The sequence below is a fragment of the Monodelphis domestica genome, chromosome 7 (genome assembly GCF_027887165.1).
Source record: "Monodelphis domestica isolate mMonDom1 chromosome 7, mMonDom1.pri, whole genome shotgun sequence".
In the NCBI taxonomy this organism is placed as follows: domain Eukaryota; kingdom Metazoa; phylum Chordata; class Mammalia; order Didelphimorphia; family Didelphidae; genus Monodelphis; species Monodelphis domestica.
Window position 1 is genome coordinate 139,215,781 of NC_077233.1, and position 25,005 is coordinate 139,240,785.

A 25,005-nucleotide genomic window follows, 5' to 3' on the forward strand; every position below is an offset into this window, starting at 1 on the left:
TGACTTGGTTACAGTATGGTTTCCTTGTGCTCTAGAAATGTTTAGTCAGAACTCAGCTAGCCTGTTGCAGCATGCTATCATTTTCTGTTCATGCCTGCTAGCCTTTAATGACAATGTTAGATATACAAAATAGTTTTTTTACCTTTTCCCTGAAGGCATTGTTCTGCCCTCTTTCATTATGATTTCTATTGTCATCCTCTTATTTTAAGCTGATCATATGGCAATTACATTGGGAACTTTTTGATTTTCCATCTTTAAATGAACAGTCCTGTGAAATTATAAGCATAGCTTTAATCTTGATTACTGTATTTCATTGCTGCTAAGCCTTGTTTGCCTTTTGATATCAAGTTAAGTATACAAGTCTCTATAAAGCTGTGGATTAAGAAGGTGAAGATGAGTATTTGACACTTTTGATCTCCTTTGCATGCTGGATAATAGCATTGTGTTTTAATGGGTTTTTTTAGAAGTACGAAATATTTAGGTAAAAGTCAAAGCAACACAGTTTCATTTAATATTAGTTTATATTAACCATTGAATATGAATTATTTAAGTAGATCAAACTAATTTTTCCACAGCCACTAAAGCATTTGAAAATTTCTAAATAGACTTCTAATTGTTGAATCACCAAATGAGAATCATGTCAAAGTTCCCTTCCCTCAAAAGAAACAAAAACAAAACTCTTCCTATGTTTAAAGAAAGTTATCAATCAGAGAAGAAAGTCAGTCAATGGAAGCTAGGAAGTTAATAAGTGGATTATAATCTATAATTATCAAGAAATAAGTTTGAAAAATACAGTAAACCTGAGAAACCTGAGAAATTTTTGTACTTTCTCCTCTGAAGGGATGAACTGTAAATGACTCATTTTAACATGACTTTTGAAGAGCATGTAAATAGATAGTAATAACAGATCACAGCATATTCTCGGATACCTGAAAATAAGGCAAAAATAGAAATGTGACCTGGCCTCTTAGGATTCAGTCAATCAGCAGATACTTAATGAGTTACCTATTCAGTTCATGGTGTTGTTCTAGGTGGTATGAGAAATAGAGATTTATGAGTTTCTTCATCTCTCAGATGAAGGAGTTGGACTTACTGACTTCTGAAATCTCTTCCAACCCTTAGTCTATGATCCTATAAAGATGATCTTTATATTCAAAGGGCTTACAGTTTATTTGGGAATATAAAATTCATGCATGTGAAATAACTATTAATAACTAGAGGATATTTAAGTTCATAAAATGGTACAAACTATCAGTACTATAGGAATTCAAAGGACCCAAATAAATGCTTGTTGGTTGAAGAGAAGATAAATGAGTACTGAAGTTGTTAAGGAAGACTTCTGAAAGTAGTGTAACTTGAGTTCAACCTTGAAGAATTAGCCGAATTTCATTGGAGAACATTCCAGGTGATGGGAACATGACCCAGAAACTTTGCATGGGACAATGGGAATACTGACCTTTCTATAATACTCTTCAGAATATCAAGACGGGAACAGCAAAACTAATTTTTGGAGACTGTTAAATACCGTACAGAAAAGTGTAGGACTTAATGTGCTAAGTAATGAGGAGCTACTATCATTTCTTAAGTAAGAGAGTAACATAGTATATTTAATGTATAATAGAATAGCATTGTATAAATTATGATTAAGGAAGATATGTCTTGATGTTAGCATGCAGTGTGAATTTGAGAAGGAGATTGCTCTAGGGTAGCATTCTTGGAAACTTGTAGTATTCATCCAGAATACAGGTTGACGATAATTTAAAGAATAGTGAAAACAATAGGAATGGAGATGAAGGGGAATGCAGGACATAATATGAAAGAAAATTTGATAGAACTATATGATTGGTATTACAGGAAGGTAAAGATGGATGAGTCAGGGATGATGTCTAATTATGTTGGGATAATGGTAATGCCACTAACAGAGATGGATGATTAGGAGTTGCTTTGGCAGGAAGATGACATCAAAATATACTATTTGAATTGGCAAGACATTCATGTGTCAGTATCCAATATATTAGTGAAAATATGACTGGAATTTTGATTCAGTGAATACTTAAAGTGCCAATTATGTACAGCATGGTATACTGTGAATAAAAACAAAAATGAAATAGTGTCTCTCAGGGAACTTCTGGTGAGATGATAAAACATGTATACAAATAAATTATTACAAAATATGTACTAAGTAATATAAAATTATCTCTAGAGGTAGAGAAACAAGTGAGAATAAGAGAATACAGAGAGAAAATGAGTGAATAAGAGAGAAAGAGATGACAGAAAAGATAGAATGAGGAGAGAAAAAAAGAGAGTGAAATAGAAGACAGAATGAGAAAGATGACAGAGAGAAGACAGAATGAGAGGGAGAGAGAATGAGAAAGCATGTGCGTGCTTCTTAAAGTCAGTCCAATGAAATAGCTTTTTCAAAAAATTCTTCTATTAACTGCATTCAAGATAATACTGCATTCTAATGAACTCTCTAAAAAGTATTCTCTTTAGCAAATAATAAGTACAGTTCTCTCTGTTATAAGCAAATTATGATTCGCTTTATGCTGAATATTTTTTAGCTATCACCTGGGTAGGACATTTGCTTGATATATAGTCATTTTCTCTATAGTATTCTTTTGACCTTTGTGTGGTATCTTATTGTCTTTTATTTTTGTTCCTCTCTATAAGTGATGCTATACTGGTTTATCATGCCATGGGAGTGACCCTGTGTTCTCAAAGTCAAATAATCTCTGTAAGGCATTGAAAAGATGAACGGATTTTTGAGTATAGCCTGCCAGTAGATTGTTTGTATTGTGCAAGAAGCATCCTAGCTAAGCATGAAGAAGAATCATCAGATTGTTGACTACCAAAGTGTTGAATGATTTTTGACCACTGACCCATGAAATAAAAGGGCCCTTCTTTCTATCTTGCTTCAGCAATGATGGTGACAAAGTGGCAGAAAAAGGACAAAAGGATATTGAGTGATAATTTTTAGACTATTTAAAAACCATTTAATTTTGTTTTGCTTACTATTAATTTACTAAGAAATCATTTCTCAAATGCCAAAAGTTTCAGGTGTAGTGCAAGGTCAGTGGCAGCAAACCTTTTAGAGACAGAGCCCTGGACCCCAACCCCAACCCCCAGACCAAGTGCCCTACCTAGCCCCCCAAGATCCCCACCAGCCTCTCTCCCCTTACGCCAGACAGGGGAAGGAAAAAGGACTCCCATTGGACTGCTGGGCAGGGGCAGGTGATGAGAAGCAGGTGTGGAGAGGAGAGTGGCCCATGCTGTGAGCTGCTCAAACCTAGCTCCTCTCCAGCCCCTTTAGACTCAACAGCCTGCTGTCTGTGTAGCTCCCTCATGCAGCATGTGAAACTCCCCCTCTCTCCACTCCCTCTAGCACCTTATCCCAGATAGGGGAGGGAGGAAGTGCTCCCATTGGGCTGCTGGGCAGAGGGGCTGGGGAAGTGAGGACATCCCTAGGTGCATGGAGAAGGGGAAGAGAACAGCTCCGCCACAAGTCCCTCTGGCTAATCTCGCAGATAACTGTAGGCATGCCCATGGAGAGGACTCTGTGTACCCTGTTTGACACATGTGCCATAGGTTCACAATCATGGTGCTAGGTACTAGTGATAAAAAAATTTTAGTCTCTACCCTTGAGGAACTTAAATGTTTTATGCTATTTGAAAATATTGCTATCTCTTATTTTTACCTCATCTCCATCTCTCATTATGCTTCTCCTCCACCCAGACAGCCTTCTCTTTCCACAAAGAATAAAAAGAGGAAAACAGAAAGGCCAATCTAACTAACCAACACATCAAATCTCACTGCATCTGGGGGAAATCCTCACCTACAGATTCCATCTTTCACAAAGATGGGAGGGAAGATCTTTCCTCTTTCATACTAGACTTGGTCATTATGATTAAACAATTTTTGATTTTTATTTTTTAATTGTTTTTCCCATTTATATTATAGTCTTTCTGTATATTGTTTTCCCAGTTTGTCTTTCTTTACTTGGCATCACTTTTTATAGATTTTTTCCTCATTTGTCTGTATTCTTCATATTCATTGCCTGGTGCAGTAATTCATCATATTCATGTTTCACTATTGTTTTAGTCATTCCTCAACCACTGGGCATTTACTTCTGGTTTTTTGGCCACTACTAAAAGTATTATTATAAATATTTTGATACATATGAGGCCTTTCTATCTTTGATATCCTTGGAATATGTACCTAACAGTAGAATAAAAAAAAAAAGTACAGACATTTTAGTCACTCTCTTAGCATAGTTCCCGGTTGTTTTCCAGAATAGTTGGAACAATTCACAGCTCCGCCAACAATGTACTAATGTTCCTCTCTTTTCTAAGACCCTCTAGGAAATGGACAAAAACAGACCAACCATTTTCATCTGGTGTTATTTTTGTTAATTTGCTCATTGTAAGGTAAAATCTGAATTGTTTTGATTTTCATTTCTCTCATTTGAACCAAAGGATTCTACTAAATATGAGTGTTTCAGTGAACTACAAACTTTAACATACATCTTTAGTGTGGTGTGGTAGCCAAATATTGTGAATATTTATTCAGTGGCATTAAGAACAACTTAGGTAAGCTGCACAGTGCCTAGAAGAGGGTAGCCAAGATGATGAAGTACCTTATGCCCATGGCATGTAAGGATTTGTCTATGAGAGCTAAAGATGTTTAAATTGAAGAAGAGATATTCATCATTAAGTATTTGAATGGTTGTAGATTCTGCCACTAGTTCTGTATTCTGGGGGAATAGATTGTAGTTGTGAAAAGGCAGATGTAAACTTGGAAGTCAAGAAAAGCTTTCTAACAATTAGAGCTGACCATAAGTGGAATAGGCTGCCTCAGGAAATGAGTTCTGTTTAATTGGAAGCCTTTAGGCATAGGCTGGGTGGGTACTGGCTTCAGTTGGGGCATGTTGTAAGGATTCTTATTGAGTTGTGATTTGGGCTAAATATCTGCCAAATTCCTTTCTAACTCTAAAATTCAATGACTGTGAACATTTCTGAAATGTGTACACTTGGGAAGATGGATACTTCTGTTTGTGCCACCATAAATGTGCCCCTTTGCATTCCTAAGAAATTCTTTTGTATCTGAAATCGTCTCATTCATTACATTCATAAATTTCACAAACAAGCATTTCTTACAATATGAGTGCTCTGGTCGAAGCCTCTATCACATTACTTATGTATTTGGAATTACCCTTCACTACGAATTCTCTGCTGTTTAGAGTTAAACTTTTTGTTCTGATTACAGGCCTTCCTAAAGTCATTGCATTTATCAGGTTTCTTGCCAATATGAATTCTATGATGGAAAGCTAAGGATTACCTTTTATTGAAGCCTTTCCCTCATACATTACTTTTATGTGGTTCTTTTCCAGTATGAATTACCTGATAACGAGCAAATTGTGAGCTCTGCTAGAAAGTATTACATTAATAGAATATATACATTTCAATATGGATGCTCAGATACTGTTCAGTTCAAAAACTTTCGTTTTTCAAGACTTCTTTCTTAAATTGTCTCTCCAGTATAAATTATATGTCAAAAAGTTCTCATGTTTAAGGAAAGGCAAACTTTCTTAAATTCATTACATCCTGAGACTTTACTTTTATGAGGTATTTTATATGAATTCTCAAGTTTACTAAGTTTACTGATTGAAGGGCTTTGCACACTGATTATAGTAACATAATCTTTGCTCAAATATCAACCATTATATATAGACCTAAAAAAATTAAGCCATGTCTGTCTTGACATTTGTGCTGTAAATGAACCTAGAAGACATAAAGCATAAAGTTTTATGTTTAATTAAAGGAAAAGATGGCCCACAGGTTCTTCTCAGAGAGGCATATTAAGGAGTTGGGTTTGTTGCATGCCTAAAGTTAACAAAATCTTTTTATAGGATATATGGTTATTGCTCCTTAGAGTGTTTGTGATGAGTATAAGCAAACAAACCACAATTAAAGTAATTGCAGCTTATGTACTAACATTTGTTTTAGTAAAAAAAACTGGGTAATTCTGTGAGGAACTTGGTAAGATTCTCTCCTGAATCAAAATATATCTTGATACTTAATAATTTCAATACAAAGTAGGCACAGGAGTGAGTAGGAAAAGTTATAATGGAAAATATGATAGGGGGTCAAGCTATAAAAGGAGCTCATTGACCATTCAGAAGCTACATTTTTATACATCAAGAATACTTCCTTGGGAGAAGAGTTGGAAGGCACTGAATGACATGAACCAAATTACATAATTAAAAAATGAAATGGGCTATAACAGTATTGCCATGACTATAACCATGAAAATGTGTTCTAATAGTCATTTCAGAATCAGTTTTATACAGTGTTCAGCTGGATAGAGCAGAAGACAAAATTAATTCCAAATTAGAAGAAAAGATAAAAACGGGAAGCTATCATGAGAGATTATAGGAGTTCCAGACCTACTTGTTTAAAGTAAACTGTTGACTCAGAAAAACTGGAAATGGGCAAAAACAGACCAACCATTACTAAATTTTAGAAAAATATTGATACAAATAGTCACTATAATGAAAAGGTGAATAGAACCCAATAATTGCCTCAGCCAGGAAACATTTAATTGCCTTTTGCAAATGGCAAAACATTTTAACCAAAGGAAATATTGAACATAGGGTGTCCCAAAAGTCTTAGTGCTTTTACGTAGCCTTAATCATTTCAGAAGAACAAATACTACATACTTAACCAAAATTTTTTGCAAGATTAATCATTTAAAATGTTTAAATATTGGTTTTTGAAATGAAAATTCAACATAGCCACTACTTTGTGCTTTACATTGCACTAGTTAACTACTTGATCACATGGGTTGATGGGGATATGATTGGGGATGTAGACTCTAAGCGATCACCTTAATGCAATTATCAATAATATGGAAATAGGTCTTGATCAATGATACATGTAAAACCCAGTGGAATTAAGCGTTGGCTGCAACTGGGGGAGGAGGGAGAAAGAACATGAATCATGAAACCATGGGAAAATATTCTAAATTAATGAAATTAAATAAATTTTTTCAGTTAAAAAAATACATTGCACTAGTTAATTTTTGAACTTTATAAACTTTTTATCAACTGCTGTTCTGATGGAAAGGATTGCATTTGATTTCTTAGCCTTAAGGTCATCTAAAGAATGGGGTTTTGTTCATACATAATAGCTTTGCTGTGACCCCACAGGATTTATCAAGTGACTGAGATGGCCAAGCAAGAGGACTTTCTTTCCCCATCTGCTAGTCTGAGAAGGTGTCATCCAGAACTGTGCATGTATTGCACATGCAATGTGTGGTGACAGAGTGCCCTTGTTTGTTAAAATTTATTATTCAAATTTCACAAAACTAAAGTTTAAAAGAAGTTTAAGTAGATAAAATTTCAAACCTTATTTTTGTAATTTTGTACCATTTGTACTTCTGAAGTGATTAAAATTTAAGGGAACAGCTAGGTGGCTCAATGAATCGAGAGCCAAGCATAGATGGGCAGTCCTCAGTTCAAATCTAGCCTCACACTTCCCAGCTATATGACCCTGGACAAGTCACTTAACTTCCATTGCCTAGCCCTTACTGCTCTTCTGCCTTAGAACCAATACACAGTATTGATTCTAAGATGAAAGTAAGGGTTTTTTTTTTTTAATTCTTTTTTTAAATCTGCATGACATCCTGTAAAGTTTTTGTTCTAGTCACAGACCTTCCCAGAGTCATTGTATTTACGGGGTTTCTCACCTACAGGAATTCTATGTAAATTCTTCCATAAAATGGTACAGAAGTGGATGGCAAAAACATATGACCAATCTTTTACCACTTGAAGCAGTTGTGATTTTTGTTAAGGTGGATAATTCAACTTGTCTAACTCGCTAATCCTCTGCTCCTTAGTAGATGGTTGTCATTAGTAGTTGTGGGCCAGCCTGGTGGTATATCCTCAAAAAAAGAAAGAATGAGTTAAAAAAATAGATAAAGTGAGAATAGGTTGATGGAGGACTTCATATCAGTAGTTAAAACTAACCATTCTGAGATATTTGTAGATGCAATTAAAGGGAGGACTAAAATGGAGTAGACCTGCTAGTTTTTTCCTAATGATCTCTTTTCATTTGTTTTAAAGTCTCTTATTTGTCCACTATCATTTGGGTGTACCCAGTGTACTTGGTGGCACTGTTGGATAATGGAAAGAGTGTAAGACTTGGAGTCAGGTTGCCTAAATATCCTGGCTTTGGTACTTAGCCATATGACTATTGTCAGTTCATTTAACTTTTTTGTTGTTGTTGTTAGTTACTGTCAAAAGTCCTTGAAGATAGCAAAAAATATTTGCACTACCTATCTCATAGGGTTTTGAACATTAAAACCTGTATAATTTTAAGTGACTGTTATTACTGTCATTAATGTTAATACTCAAATATTTTAATGGAGCTCTGATTTCATCATTGTGAGTACTCCCTCCAGTGATGAAATTGTAACTTCCTCATGCCTACATACATGTCTTCACATAATTCTATCACAGAAAAAATCTACCTACTGTACTGGAAAACTTCTTCATTGCATTTACCATTTTTCAGAGCTCATAGATATCCACCATTCATTTATTCTTTGTTCTTGCTCTATGACCAGCTGCTCTGCATGTTTGCTCATACACCTTGATGATACCTTTTACTTTTCTACTGTATAGTTCCATGGTTCCTTGTTTGTAATGTATTGCTGTCTATTCATGCCCACCATATACCTTTTTCTTGCTCTCTGGGTGATATACAACTTTTATTCTTCAGAGGCTAATGTTACATGACTAGTAGCCAAAAACAACATTTGAAGAATGTTAATATTTGAACAAGAGAGGCCTTAGCTTCAGGAAGAAGTTTGGTGTTATTAAGAGAAGTTTTTAATTTCCTGAAATTTAACCCACTCACATATTCTATTTTGGGCCTAATTCATCCATTTACTCTACTCTGTCTTTACATATATCTATTTGTATGCCTTTATAAATATATAAAGCACAGTTATATTCTGAAATAATAAAATAGAAATAAGCCTTTTTGGGTTCTTCATCAAACTGTATCTCAGGATCTGGATAACAGGCACTCTTATCTAATTTGTTCTTTGTGGTTAGGGAAGATTCCTTTTTTTTTTTAACCTTACTTTCCATCTTAGAATCAGTACTGTGTATTGGTTCAAAGGCAGAAGGGTAGTATGGGCTAGGCCTGTGGTGGTGAACCCTGTGGCACTTGTGCCAGAGAGGTTTTGGGCACATGCACTGTTACCTGCCAGAGTTCATTATCAGAAAACCAGAGGGACTTGGGGGGGGGGGGGGTATTTCAAGTTGCTCCCTTGCCCCTCTCCACTGCACCCAAGGACATTTTTTCACTTCACCTGCCTCTCTGACCAGCAGCTCAATGGGAGCACTTCCTCTCTGCCCTGTCTGGGGTAAGGTGGGGAAGGGGGACACTTAGTTTCTAAAAGGTTCACTGGGCTAGGCAATGGGAGTTAAGTGACTTGCCCAAGGTCATACAGCTTGGAAGTGTCTGAGGCCAGATTTGATTCTAGGACCTCCTGTCTCTAGACTTGATTTTCAGTCACCTAGCTGCTCCAAGGACAAATTCTTTTTTTTTTTTTTTCTGAACCTCTGAACAATTCACTTTATTAAAATTTTTTACTTTATTGGTTTTTTTTTTTGTTTTAGATATCTTCATTTCTGAATACATCCCTCACTCCTCCATTACCTAGTGAACCATGCTTTGCAATGAAGATGTAAAAAAGAAAAAAACATAAATACATATTACATAAAACAATAAATATAGAAATATAAAAAGATAAAAGAAGCAGTTTAACAAAACTAACTGATGCATTAACTGTATCTAACAGCAGATACAATATTCCATACTTAGAGTCTTCCACTTCTGCAAAGAAGGGAGAGAGGCTTATTTTCTTGATTCCTCTCCAGAGCCAAGTTTGGTCACTTTGGTCTTTTGTTCTTTCCATTTACATTGTTGTAGCAGAAGTGCACGTTGTTTTCCTGGTTCTTCTTACTCTTCTCTTCATCAGTTCATCTAAACTTTCCTATGTTGCTCTCATTTCTTCATATTCATTTTTTTCTTGCAAGGACAAATTCTTTTGAGTGATTGTGTACCTCATTCAAAAAGGTTCTACAGTGTTTTAAAGCTTAATGAAATCAACATAATATCATATCAAAACACTATCTTGAGGGCTTCATATTATTAATAATATATGGAAATTACCAAGGATAATTAAGATGAAGATCAAATAAAATATACATGGAAGAAATATGTGAAGAAGGTAGCACTATTTCAAAGACACTGAAGGCTTGATTGCCAAAATAAATATTTGAGAGGAAGACACACCAAAATGACGTAGACTTTAAAAATGTGACTAACTTTGTGATCTTTGATAGCTAACTTTTGGCATCATATGAGGTGTTAAAAAAGAAAGATTGTTTCACAGAGACATTGAAGAATTCTTGAGCAAAGTCAAATCAAAGAGATGATCACCTATTAATGTTGAGTATCTCCAGATTCATAGAATACATGGTGCCTCAGAACACTATAAATTTTCTTTAGTAAAAAATTCACACTGATGCCAAAGAATTCATATACTCATTCACACTAGGAAATGGATGAAAAATGCATATTGCTCTGACAGTGACTTAAATTTGAGTAAGTGCTACAGGTAGAAGATAAGTCATGCCCAGAAATAGGATGAGATCAGAATAGAAAATATTTGAAAAGTTATAGTGTTTACTGTGATTTTTATGAAAGTATGCTGTATGCTTTCTTAGGCTTTGTTCCAGCTCTGTGGTTTTAATAGATAGTCTGAAAGCATTTTATCTCCATTTTATCTCTACACCAGAGTTCTTAAACTAGAGTGTATAAACTTGTCTTTTAAATATTTTTATATCGTTCTTTTCCATTATAATCTCATGCATTTTTTATGCATTTAAAAACATTATTTAATAAAGAGGTCCATTGGGTTCACAAAGTACCAGAGGAGCCCATGACACACAAAAAGTTTTAAGAACCTCTTCTCTAGATGGTTTAAAGATACTGTTATCTCTCTAGTTTTATTTCCTAGCCCAAGAAAAATAGATGTCATTATCACTTCACTGGGTGGATGTTCTGAGGTAGTTAAAAGGAGGATATCTATAGTTCTGCTCTGTAAAGTCTCATTAACATATATGCTGAAATAAAACCAAAGATGTTTTCACAGAAAAGAAAACATCGTCTAGTAAATTGGGTTGGAAATTTTTGGTCAGGAAAGGGTAGCCAGTCAAAGTGTTGCGGGAAGCTGTGGTAACAAGTGCTTTTGTAATACTTTGAGCATTTCCCTGCTCCCTATTTTCTACACACATACACAAGAATCCCTTTCAGTCTACATCTACAGATTCCAGGATTTTACTTTACTCCTTTGGGAAATTTATAGCATCTAAAAGACCAGGGTACCATGTTCTACTTTGCCAGCATCTGCGGTCTAAATTATTTTATGTCCACTGCAATATCAAACAATATTGGTTCTAACTTGCTCAACTTTTTAAGTTAAAAAATTTGTAAAGCAAGTTTTTAAAATTGTATTGTGGTTTTTTTTTTACCATTATCTTCATTTCAGAATGTCTCTCTTTCACCATCCCCTATATCTAACATGCCATTACATATAATGAGGAATTTTTAAAAAAGTGTTTGGGAAAACTAAACTATCATATGTCAACTTAGTCTGACAACATAAAAGCAAGTTTTATTTTAAATGGAGAATACTCCCATTCAGGCTCCTACTAATTTACAAATAGCCTGCTGGCACAGTCCTTAGATAGAGATAGATACTGTAAAAAGGAATTCTTTATTCCTTTTTTAGTTTAATGGGGAACCTGGAGGTCCTCTTATAGAGATGTGTAGGGATTAACCAGCCCACAGTGACAGGAAGTGGGAACCGGGGAGCTCCCTGCTGAGCCAGTGTCAGTTGCAGGCTATCAATTGCTAACAGTTGGTGGGTCAGTTGCAGACAGTTAAGGCTGGCAGTTGGGGGGAAGTTGACTACTGGGTGTGAGTTGGTCATTGGGGGTTGGTTGCTGGTAGTGTGGGTTGGCATTTAACTGCTAGAATATAAAGGTGGGCCTGAGCTTACTGAGAGGGCTTTTGGCTTTAGCCTTTAAAGGATTTTTTGCCTCTGGGTCTCTAGAGAGCAGGAGGTCTGTCTCTGAGGCAAGGATCTGCTGTCAGTTGGCTACTGACAGTTGGGCTGCTATAGAAAACTGATTGAAGGAGTGGTGGCTATCTATTATCTTAGGGAGTTAGTGAATAATTAATAAAGTGTAGGTTAGGTTAGGCTTGGCTTGGATTGTGCCAGGCAGAAGAAACTCCTCAGAAGACATTTAGAGGTAGTATTAGTAATTTTAGTTATATTTATTGGGTATAAGATTAGTAATCTCTCTTTCCTCTTTTCTATCTTTCTATCTGTACTTCTTTCTAAAATTAAACAAGGTTTTTTTTTTTAACTGCTCTCTTCACTTTGTTTCACATTAAAACTTAAATTATTAAAAGCTGCTCTCTTATTTTGTCAAAACATCTAATTTAACCCTTACAATACTAAGAGGGGTATAAGAAAATCCTAATTCATGAATGTAGGGACCTTAGAGTTTTATTGAGAAGACAATAGAATTCAATGGAAAACCTAACGAATAAGGATATGTATAATTGTGTTACATTGTGTGGTATAAACTTCCATTGTTCTAGGAATTCAAAGATGAGCAAAGTTATCATGGTAGGCTAGAGATTTCATGGAAGGAGGTAGAAGGAATGTTGGAGGTGGATACCTTGAAGTAAGCATAGGATTTGGATTGGTGGAGAAAAGTGGGTTCTGGGTAAAGGAATACATAAAGGCACAAAAGTAAGAATGACTATTTTTGTAGTGAACAATAAGGAGACCATTCTGATTAAAGTGGAAGTTTCATGTTAAAAAGTAGAAGAGAATAGCTACTGGGTGGATCAACTAGGACCAATGTGGTAGACAGTAGAAGAAACTATTTTAGATTGGAGGATAAGGAAAGTGGTAGCAATTTTTAAAAAGAATAATCTGTTAGTCTATGCAGAGTGAACTAATAAATGGAGAGAATCTAGAGGCAGCTAACTATGCTTACAATAATCCAAACCTTGTTGATGAAAGCAAAAGAAATTGGCAACCTTGAGAATGGAAGAAAGGGAAGAGTTGCAAAGAGACATTTTGCAGGTAGAGTTATTAGCAAAATAGTTGTATTTCATTTTAATGGGATTTTTTGCATATAAAACAATGTTTGATTTCATTTTTAGTTACTTTTAGAAATTTAAAAATTAATGGTTCACATTTGATGAGGTAGCAATGTTTATAAAATGTTTGCCCGAGTAACACTAATACTTCTATTTTGTACAAATGTGATAGGAAACACATTATATTGAAATAATTTACTGGAAATTACATTGTTTTTGGAATATAATGGTCAACATTTCAGCAAATGATGAAAAATGTGAAGTGTTAGGTCAATCAATTCCTTACTGAATGAAGGTTTTGGCAAGTCTTTATAAGTGTTTTAGCTTTCATTGCCTTTTTTGGGAAAAGGAAAATATTGAATTTCTAATGGAATTGCAAGCTTATTAAAGAAAATCATTGGCCCATTTTCATATTGCCTAGGTTCAGTTGTTCAAGTATATTAGACAAGTTGGGTTTTGAGAAGATTTTCCCAGGATCAGTTTAGGGGATGCCTTTGAATCAATTATCAAGTAACAGATTTTTTCTTCAAATTTTCTCCATATTCTCTAATTCCATAATTTTTACATTAATAGTTTCTCACCATCTTGAAAACTTTAAAAGCAAGTTTTTATCTGAGACACAAGCAATTTATTTTTGTGTGAAAATTGTTTGCCAGAGAGTAATCTTCCTGTTATCCTTTGAAGAATAAGCACAGCCTTTTAATAAATGGCTCAGATGTGTTGTAGGTAATGTGATATTTTGTTTAACAGGTTCTGCTTTAGATCTACATTTTAGTGATATAAATGTTGCATCCCTAGATAAAGAACTAGAAGATCAAGAAACCAGTGACCTTGGATTAACAAGTAAGGATTGTTCTTTATCAGAATTTTTTTTTATCATTTCCTAATATGATAGGTTTTTCAATGTTACCTTTTCCCTTTCTGGATACAGGCCCCCCCCCCTTTTTTTTTTTCCCCCAACAGTCACGGATGATGTGTGTTTGGTGTGCATAGAAAAATCTGTTTCTTCCCATGCCTGTCTTTGAACTTACCTTTTTTTCATGCATAACCTTTTTTTCCTTCTACTTCTTCTCCTCACTTATTTTTTGTCTATGTCTTTGCATCTTCTGTATTCTTGCTTCCTTCAGGCCTTCCACCTTTCTCCTTTGTTGCATTGTTTCTAACCAAATGCTTATAATTTTCTCCCTTAATTCTATAATCACTTATTGCCACCCTTTGCATTAAATGAGTGGGGGTGCCAGAATTCTAGATTTTACTGGCACTAGCAGTAAAAATATATATATATATTTCTTTTATTTGAACTTTAGTATGATAAGATACCACGGAAGGTATCATTTCCCAGCAGCTTTTTTCAGGGGGTGGGGAGATGGTGAGGGCAGTGGTAAACAGAAATAATGGAAAATTAAAGCCCCATAAAATTATATATATATATATATATATATATAGAGAGAGAGAGAGAGAGAGAGAGAGAGAGAGAGAGAGAGAGAGAGAGAGAGAGAGAGAGACAGACAGACAGACAGACAGACAGACAGACAGACAGACAGAGACAGACAGACAGAGACAGAGAGAGAGACAGAGAGAGAGACAGAGACAGAGACAGAGACAGAGACAGAGACAGAGTCAGAGTCAGAGTCAGAGTCAGAGAGAGTCTTTGGACCACACAGAAATAACAGAAGATAAGACCTTCTTTATACCCTCTCATGGTCATCTCCAGTCTCATGCTGGTTATAAAATCAAGAAGCAGATCAAAGAAAGTAACTGAGCTGTAGCCACAGAGATCTTCACTTTCCTACCTGAAAACTCCTGTAGACAGAGTATATAGGCCTGTGGAAAATAACAATTTCCAGAGCCTGTAAAGCATCACACAAAACCAACAGTTCTGTAAGAAGTAACATTTGTCTTCCAAGGTATTCCTTTACTTAGGAAGTAAGTTTTACAAGGTTTATAGACTAATTTATAGACAAATACTAAGCTCTGCTCAGTAATTGCAGAATAGTATCCTCTTTGTATCAGATCTTGGCATTCTGGAAATGCAAATATCTTTATAAATCTGGGCTCATAGATGAGAGGAACCTTTGCATATTTCTCTCTATCCAGTTAATATCAAAATTGACAATAAGGAGAGGTTGAATTGGAAGAAATAGTAGCCATTTAAGAAGGGTGATAGAAAAAGAAAAGGATGATATTTTTGTCCTGTATAATAAAGCAAATTAACTGATGTAATGAATATTACTATAGATAATTCAAATTCTATAGGCCTTTCAATTTGATAGTGATATAATTCATTAGACATTTCTTAAGTACCTACTATGTGCAAAACATACTGTGTTAGCTGCTATGGGTACAAAGAAAAAATGGGGGGGAAATAGCCCCTGCCCTCAAAAAAGATTACATTTCTACTGGAGAGTTATAATATACAAATAAGTAAACACAAGGTAGTTTTGAGGAAAGAAAGAGAAAGCCTTAGCAACAATGAAGATTATGAAAATACTTTATTTTTACCATAGAAGATAACATTTGAGTGTAGCTTTGAACAAAGCTAAAAATTCTAAGAGCTAATGGTTAAGAAGTGAGTGCATTCTAGGCTTGAGGGACAATGTACAAAGTCACAAAGGTGGGAAATGGAATGTTAGGTTTGGCAAATATTAAATAAATGAGATTTGGCTAGAGTGTATGAGGGAAAATAATGTAGATTCAGTCTGAAAAGATTGGCTGAAGCCAGATTATAGAAGACTTAAGTTCTAGACTGAAGAGATTATATTTCACTTTAGAGGCAATAAAGAATCACTAAAGATTATTGAGCAGGAAAAGTGACATAGACCTTTTATAATCAGTCCTGGATTTTTTTTGATGGTGGCAACTTTATAGTATATTTGAGATCTGGTATTACTTTCCACTTTTTTCATTATTTCCCTCGAAATTCTTAATTTTTTTATTCCTCAGTTGAATTGTGTTATTTTACATAGTTCTATAATAACTCTTTGGTAAATTGTTAAGATAATGGATCTTTACATTTGTTTATGTGGTATTGCCATTTTTATTACATTGGCACAACTTAATGACAAACAATTGATCACTCTAGTTTTTTAAGTATATCTTTATTTCCCTTAAGACTATTTTATAGTCACATTAAAATAATTTCTATGTCTTGGTGGCTAGCCTCCCATTTATTGGATATATTCTATAATTATTTTGAATAGAATTTCTTTTTCTGTTGGGTTTTGTTAATATGCAGAAAGTAATGGTTTTTATGGATTTATTTGTATCCTATTACTTTAATAAAGTTATTATTTGGGTTAATTTTTATTTCATTGTCTAGAGTTTTATAAGGAAGTATTCATATCATTTGCCTAAAGCCATAATTTTATTTTCATTTTGTCTATTCCAATCACATTTTCCATAATTTTAATCATATCATTTCTTTTTCTTATTTTAATGCCCTTGCTAATAGTAGCGACATTGGACCACCTTGCTTTCCCTCTGATCTTACTGGAAAGACTTCTATCATTTCTTCATTATAGATGTTAGCTGCCTCTTATAGAAAGATACTCTTAAGCTTATTGATTATTAGCAAATTAGATTATTAAGAAAAAAGTTATCTTTCAAAACAATGGGGGGAGGCATTTTTGCATAAAATCAATGCAGTTAGAACTAGAAGAGGAATAATTGAGGAAAATATAAGCACTCTTATCAGATAAAAGTCTAATATCAAAGACATACAGAGAATTGATTATAATATTTTATGAGTATAAGTATAAGAAAGAGGCAGCTAAGTGCTGTAGTGAATAGAGTGCTGGATCTGGAGTCAGAAGGACCTGAATTCAAATGATACTTCAGATACTTTATAGCTATATGACTTTAGGCAAGTCATTTAAGGTCATTTTGCCTCTGTTTCCTTAACTAAGTATATTAGCACTTTCCCCATCTGAGGATAATTAGCACCTACATTGTTATGGGGCTCAAATGAGATAATATTTGTTAAAGCACTTAGCACAGTACCTGGAACATTATAGGCCCTATATAAATGATTAATTGATTCCCCTTCCCTCATTTTTAAATAGATAAATGATCAAATATACAGTTCTCAAAAGAAGAAAGATAAACTGTCAACTATTATATGAAAAATGTTCCAAATCCAAATGTTCATTATAAGAGAAATATACATTTAAACAAGTCTGTCAGGTAGGCAAATATGAAACAGTTTTTTGAGGTCACAGGGTAAGACTGGCACAATAATGCATTGTTGACAGAGCAGTGAATTGATCCATTCATTCTGGAGAGCAACTTGAATCTATAATCTAAAGTCACTTGTGTACTGTGTTCCATTGGTTTTGCTACAAAGGCATGCACAGATATTTATAACTGGCATTTTTTTGTTGTTAGAAAAAACTGGAAAATAAGGGGGCACATGTTAACTGGGGAATAAATGGCTAAACAAATTAGAATATTTGAATGTAAACTAAATATTTTTATACCATAAGAAATTATGAAAAAGATAGAGAAATATGGAAAGAATTGTCTGAAGTTAGACCGAATGAAATGAATGGAACCAGGAAAATAACTTATACAATGACTACAACATTATAAAGGACTACAATTTGGGAAGATTTAAAAACTCTGATCAATATAGTGAGCAGACTGCTGAAGACTACTTCTTGACAGAGAAGTGATGTGTCATACAGACATGGCCAGTGTATGAATTTATTTGATACAAAGGAGAGTTTTTTAAAAATAGGAATAGAGAGAAATTTTAAGAGAGCAAAAGGAAGCTCTAGAAAAGACAGACAAGCAGGACATTTATGGAACTCTACTGAAATAAGTTTATTGCATTTTTAAAATAACAAACTATATATAATAGTTATTTACAAATTTCACATATTTATTCTGATCCTTTTACATGGAAATATTCATGTTTATAATGGAAAGAAAAGAATTTTTGAAGATGTAAGGATTTTTAGTTAATTGCAAGCTCAATTTGATTCAGAAGTTTATGACAACAGATAAGCTAATATAATCTAAATATATATTAAGAGAGACATCATTTCTAAGAATAAGAAGCTGCTTAGTTATCTAGGAACTATATTTAAGAGTGTAAAACTGATAAACTGACAAGTGTTCAGAAAAAGTGTCCAGGATAGTGAAAGACTGTGAATTCATTCTACATAAGGAACAATGTATATATTTAGCATAAAGAGTGAGGTCTCAGAGAAACATAATGTCTATTACTTGGAAGAGTTATTAAGGCTTGGTTTTTGTTGTTGTTGTTGTTGTTTTGACTCAGGTAGTATCATTAGCAGGAAAGTGTGAGAACTGCAAAGAGGCCCATTTAAGCATGATATAGACAAAGACTTTCCAATAATTAAGTCTATCCAGAAATGGAATACAAAATGCTGCTCCCCCTCAATAGAGTTCCTCAGGTTGTGTTGGGCATGTCTCTTTCAGGTCTGAAATTTAGTGATTCTATAAACTGTCTACTTGAGTTTTCTTAATTTGCTATCATAGAACACACACACACACACACACACACACACACACACACACACACACACACACACACACACACACACACACCCCTCCAAGTTCTTTGTTATACATACAACAGAGATTTTTTTTTTTAATTATAAATTACCCTCCCAGTTTTGTTTTTCATATGTGAAGTACACTTTTCACCAGATGGGTTCACATCATTTCTTCCAGTTTGTTCTATCACCTTTATTTTCCTAGAAAAATAGTTAAATTTAATTCAGTAGTTATTGCTTTGCCTCCCCTCTTATATTAAGAACATAAAAGGTTGCTTGATTGCTGCAACAATATAGTTTTGACTATCCTCTAATTACAAACTGTCAGGTAGGGCATAAATGCTTGCCAAAGGAGATTGCCATTGTCATGAAGACTGGCCAGCAAATAATGCAAAATGAAGAGGGTATTCCCTATAAATGCTCCAAGGTGTCTCCTGTTTGCAGATGATGTGATGTTGATTGCATCAAGCCTTGGACGGTTGTAGAATCTACCAAATACAATTCATAATGTTAAAAAGAATTAAACTGTCCTCTCAGAAAGAACCAGATGGAAGAATTGTCTAGGCTATTTATAAATATGTAGTTGGAAAACTGGTGGGCCTGGTTTATCAGTACATTCATCTTATAGATTCCTGCAAATGGACAGTGTATCTATATCTAGGCTCTTTGAATAATAGGAGTAGAGGGGATTGAATTGCATTTTTTAAATTGTGATGCATTTTCAGTGATCCCAACCTTTTCCATAAAGAAAAAACTGATCTAAGTATTCCTTCTGGTGGTACTTTTTGGCTGTAAATTATGGAAAACCAAAATCTCAGTTAATCAGAATTGTAGGACACTTCAAAGCAAAAGACATATACTATAAATAGGCTGTATTTCCAGTGATTAATTACATGTAAAAATAGTATGATGTGTATCATCAAGGAGATGTTTGACTGGAAAAGCAGATGGTTAATCATGTTGTGGGAGTGAAGGATAGATAATAGACAGAGAGTCTAAATATAGGTTTAGTCCCTCAGTGTTTTAGGTAGACTTTTTGTGGGGTGTTTTAGGAAGACATAAATAAGATCATTGAAGATTCCTGGGTTTGGAGTCAGAGGACTTGAATTCCAGCCCTGACTTTGCTCTTTAAACTCTTTGACCATAGGCAAGTAACCTAACCTATCTGAGCCTTAGTTTCTTCAATTTCAAAATGAGGAGTTGGACTGACCTCAAATGTCCTCCTTCTCCCTTATTTTTATTATTCTCAGTTCGATATGTTGAATGGGTTTCATTCATTAATATGAGATCACAGTTCTATCGGAGTATGTAGAGGCTCAGAGTTAGGTCTTCAGAATACTAAGGCAAAAATGAAATGGCCTTTGCCAAGAAGATTCTATTCTATTGATACTCATCCTGATGTAGGTACTGTCCAGATGTATAAATGTCTTCCCAATCTGAAGAGATGTCTTGGTATTTAGTGGAATTGCTATCTTGTGTAAAAATACAGAGTTGGGAGTTGGGGGGAATTGATGGGATATGGTACAGTGGAAATTACATTGAGTTTGGATTGAGAAAGCTGGGTTTGAATCCTAGCTCTGCTATTTATCTTTGTAATCTTGGACAAATTACTTAACCTATCTGGACCTTGGTTTCCAAATTTGTAAAATGAGAAGGTTGGACTTAGTGATTTCTTAGGTTCCTTTCAACTCTAAACCATGATATAAACTTGTTCTTGCATTCAAGGGGGACTGAAAAGTTACAATATAAATAGACTAACATATAAGGCCTTTCTATGAGATCTATAAAAGAGTGTTCTGTATTAAGAGAGTGCATGGCAGTGTTGTTAAGTAAAATTATGTTGTGTATTACCCCAGAATAGCAGGAATAAACTTAATTAATTAAGGAATCATTTTATTTAGAAAGGAAATTATTCTTAGGGCCTGTATTTAAAACTTTGCTTCTTACTGCCTGGATGACTTTGGGCAAATCGCTTAATACCTCCCAAGCTGAATTTTCTCATCTTTAAAATAATGAGATTGGATTAAATTGGGGGTTTTAGTTCATAAACCTTTTTGTCAGGCTAGTGAAGCTTATGAACCCCTTCTGAGAGTATTTTTTAAGTGTGAAATGATTACAAAGGAAATGTATTGGAATAAAGTCAACAAAAAATTTTTAAGTTAATAACTCACTGGTTAAGAAATCCTGAATTAAATCTCTATAGTACTTTACATATTTTTAATCTATGATGCTATTGTTTTCTTCTGTTTCTAGAGTTTTGTTATCATTGCTTAGTTTTCTTGTATTAAACATCAGAACTTTCATAGGACTCTGTTCCATGCTTCTTAAGAACAGTTCTTGCATCCTGCCTCACAATAATCTCTTCATCCTTCTGCTTTTAGGATAGTGTCATTTCTTAAGTAAAAGGGAACATTTTTTTTTCATTTTCTCTTGATTCAAGTCCCTTCAAAAGAATTAAAACTGATGACTAGAAAACTATTTTAAAAGACCTCTTTGAGCTGTTCTAGTTTCTCTCCTTTTTTTTTTTTTAATTCTTGACCAAAATGTCTTCAGGCCTCTTTATTTAAGCATTTCTCCATGGAAGTGGAGAAAGGATATTAGTCTGCTTTGCTTTAGGCTGTACCCTTTCTCTATACCGTCATACCTTCAGGCTCATAAAACTGAGTAAAGTAGTTGCTGCCTGAATTGGAGAATGTCAGAACTAAATCAGACCTTAGAGTTTATCTAGTCTAACCTTCTTTTTATTGCAAAGGAAATTATGAGAGAGACAGACAGGATTACTGACTTCCAGACCAAGTCTTTTTTTTTTTCTTTCGGTGCTCTCTCTTTTGATTTGACAAGGAAGAAGAGAAGGCAAGAAGATTAGAGAACCTTTCAAAAGACTGCAGAAGCTTTAATTGAATTGTTTGTAAATTATATATGTGACTAACACAATTCATTTTTCTTGGGAATATCTGTTGTTATGTAGACTTTTTAGCCACTTATTATGACTAGCCCATATATCTTAGAAATTAGGTTCATAATGAGTTGCTTATAATTTCAAAAATCAGAATTTAGCACTTTCAAAACAGTGTGATTAAAAACCGTATCTCCTTCCTGAACTAGAATTGTATTGCGATTCTTAGTATTTATTACTTAAGAAGTTCTTTGCCATCACTGGATGGCTAGGGTTTTTTAGCTGCTAAGAGAATTGTGCTATAAACAATGTCTTAAGGAATCAAAATGACATGATTTTTGGATACTTGGCTAGTTTCTTTTCAGTTTGGTATACTGGTTCCGTGCATATTTCCAAAATGTATATGAAGTCTTGTGTTAATAGGTATGCTTCATGCATTATCAAATGAGATAAATATAGTGCTTACCAAAATATAAAGGTTTTTATACTAATCTAAACCTAACAAATACAAAGTATGGGATGTTAGGAACCAGTACATTCAGTAGTAAGGAAAAGGAATCTAAAAGAGGACTCCTGATACTGGAGGTTGCTGCTGTGTATCTATTTGTGAAAGCCTAAAATTTGGGGATTTATGTTTGTCACTACTTGACATAAAATTCATATTTATCCTGGTTATTTTGCACAATGTCTGTTACTTCCCCATACCTCAGAAGTTAAAGGCCATTAGTTAGTGGAGTGGTATGTACATTTTTAATCATAGCCACCAAAAACTTGTCCCTTTTCCTCATAAAAGTCAAGTGTTGGTGCTCCAGTGAATCTATGTTATAGGCCCAGTCTAATGTCACTTTTTTTCCCCTTTCCTTCTCCTTTAGGTCAAAGGTTACTGGGAAGTTCAGCTCCTGTCAATATTCCAGGTTCTCTTCCCCGTTCACCATCTTTGCATTCATCATCCTCTCTCTCAACTTCCCCACTCAGTTCTTTGTCTCAGTCATTATCTCAGCCACTTATTCCATCCACTATGACTCCTCACCAACAGCAGCCTCAACATTTGAAATCAGAACATAATGTTTTAGGCACTTCAGCCTCTTCTCATAATTCTCTAGGTAAGTCATTCAAAGATTCATTTTGTGTATAGCGAAAAGGGAAATGATCAGTGGACACTTAAAAAACAAACTTCAGTGTGGGTTTGAGAAAAATTCTGCTATAATGGATTGCATATTCTCTCATCTTAGGAAGGCTTTCAAAGGCTATAAAATTCAGGTCAATATTGTCACCAAACTTGCCTGGGGTGAGATGTTTGATCAAAAGTACATATGGAACACCAACTCTTTTCTCATCCCAGTTTTTTTCTGAGAGCTGCCCATAAATGGGATTTCTTGTGGACTTACAACATAATTATTTCCAGGCATCTTAAGACCCTTGCTATTTTACATTTATATCAGGGCCAATAAGCTAAAAGATTTTAGTTTTTGTATGTGTGATCACAAGTATTCTTGTGAATCACAGAATGCAGAGAGTGACTTTGACATGTCAGTCATAGAAAGCAAAATAGAAGAATATCCCTATAAATCAGTGGAACTGACAGGACAGAGAGGTAAGGCTGCAGAGCCTGGCCTTTGTTTTGTTATAGTCTAAATATTAACTTTAAAATGTGGTTATATCTCAAAATTTCAACTTGTATTTTCTTTTCTTTTTTTTTTTTAAACCCATACCTTCTGTCTTGGTTATTTATTACTGTGTATTGATTCCAAGGCAGAAGAGGGGTATGGGCTAGGCAATGGAGGTCAAGTAACTTGCCCAGGGTCACACAGCTGGGAAGTGTCTGAGGCTAGATTTTAAGCTAGGACCTCCCGTCTCTAGGCCTGGCTCTCAATCCACTGAGCTACCCAGCTCTGCCCCCTTGTATTTTCTGATTCGATGTAACTTAAGACCAGTCATAAGAAAACTTCTCTGTGCTCCCCCTCCCCCCTTTTGAACAAATAAATAAGTAGTTGAGTCTAAGGATAAGGAAAAAAAGGCAAATCGTAATCATCCCCTCATATACATATGCCCCACCTTCATCCCTAAGAACTTTTCACAGATCTTCTGCTAACCAAGAGAGTTTTTAAACACATCAACATGAAAACATGCAAACAGCTCTTTAAAATAAAAAATAAAAAAAAAATCACTGAAAGTCCTAGTAGACATATTCCAAGTAGAATCTGGCCAGGCTTGGTGTTAGAACCTTCTACCATTATTTGAGGGCTTAGCAAGTCTTAACCTGGTAAGCATGTTCACTTCCAGGATTGCTTTGTGAGAGGTCACAGAACTTCTCAGCAAATACCACCCAGGTAACAATGCCTGTGAAAATTTGGCTTTGAAGAACAGTACAGCTTAACTTGGTTTTCAGCATTTGTGCCCAATATGAATTTCTTAGAAACTGACCTTTGGTTGTACATTTTTTAGACTTCCTCTGACATTTCCCCACCATGACATTGTTTTCCCCACAGACTTACTTTTTTTTGTTTCTGTGCCTGCTCAGCATATATTCACTTGTCTGTTTGCACAGTGGAGAGACATGTCATTTTCATATTTTCTAAGTTGAAATTCTTTTTGATTTGAGATAGAAAAGTGAACACTACACATTCAAAGGCCACTCAGTTTTCATCATCAAGTGTGGTGAGCAACTGGGAAATAGCTCATAGATGACATCATAGACATCTACTTGATATACAAATTATCTCTGTTTCAGCTTTGAGTATCAGACAATGGGATGGATAGATTCTCTCAGTAGTTAGACAATATGAAACAGAAATTGTATATTTTATCAAATTCTTTCTCTGTAAATAAAATTTAATCTTCATATTAAATAATTGTATTGTTGTTTGAGATCTAAATTAACTTTCTGCATGACCTTGTCTTTATTTATAAGTATGTATTTACTTCCATTTCCCTCTTCCACTGACAGGTTTAAATGGTGTCAATGGCAGCATCTGGGATTTTGTAACTGGGAGTTTCTCTCCTAGTCCTTCCCCTATATTGAGCACTGGAACTGCCCCTTCATCAAATTCAAGTGCTCATGGCAGTGAATTAGCTCGAGTCAGGCGGGAACTTGATGAGGCCAAGAGGAAAATCAAACAGTGGGAAGATTCTTGGCAACAAGTAAAACAGGTAATGAACAAAAGAGAAGCAAAGTTTGGAGTTTGGGGGATTTTACCTTGTAATGAAGAGTGTTCTGGTTTGTTCTTGGCTGACATGGTAAGTGAATATATATACAGAGCAGGTACAGAAACAAAAAACAGGATGTTATGCTGGGGAAATGTCAGAGCCAAGTCTTTTATTCTTCTACAAGTTTCAA

The 25,005-nt window shown here is 34.7% G+C and overlaps 1 protein-coding gene across 25 annotated transcripts in view; it reads left to right on the plus strand.

The window, feature by feature from the left end:
- Window positions 1-25,005, plus strand: part of UNKL (unk like zinc finger) — a 151,480-nt gene that overhangs the window by 120,821 nt on the left and 5,654 nt on the right. For 9 of the 25 annotated variants that reach the window (XM_056805665.1, XM_056805671.1, XM_016424164.2 and 6 more), the window contains 3 exons: window positions 14,004-14,096; window positions 22,541-22,771; window positions 24,616-24,818. In XM_056805665.1, coding sequence (XP_056661643.1) covers window positions 14,004-14,096; window positions 22,541-22,771; window positions 24,616-24,818 — 527 coding nt within the window. Of the gene's footprint in view, window positions 1-14,003; window positions 14,097-22,540; window positions 22,772-24,615; window positions 24,819-25,005 lie in introns of those variants that run through there. The other 16 variants (XM_056805667.1, XM_056805675.1, XM_056805678.1 and 13 more) reach the window with 4 other exon arrangements.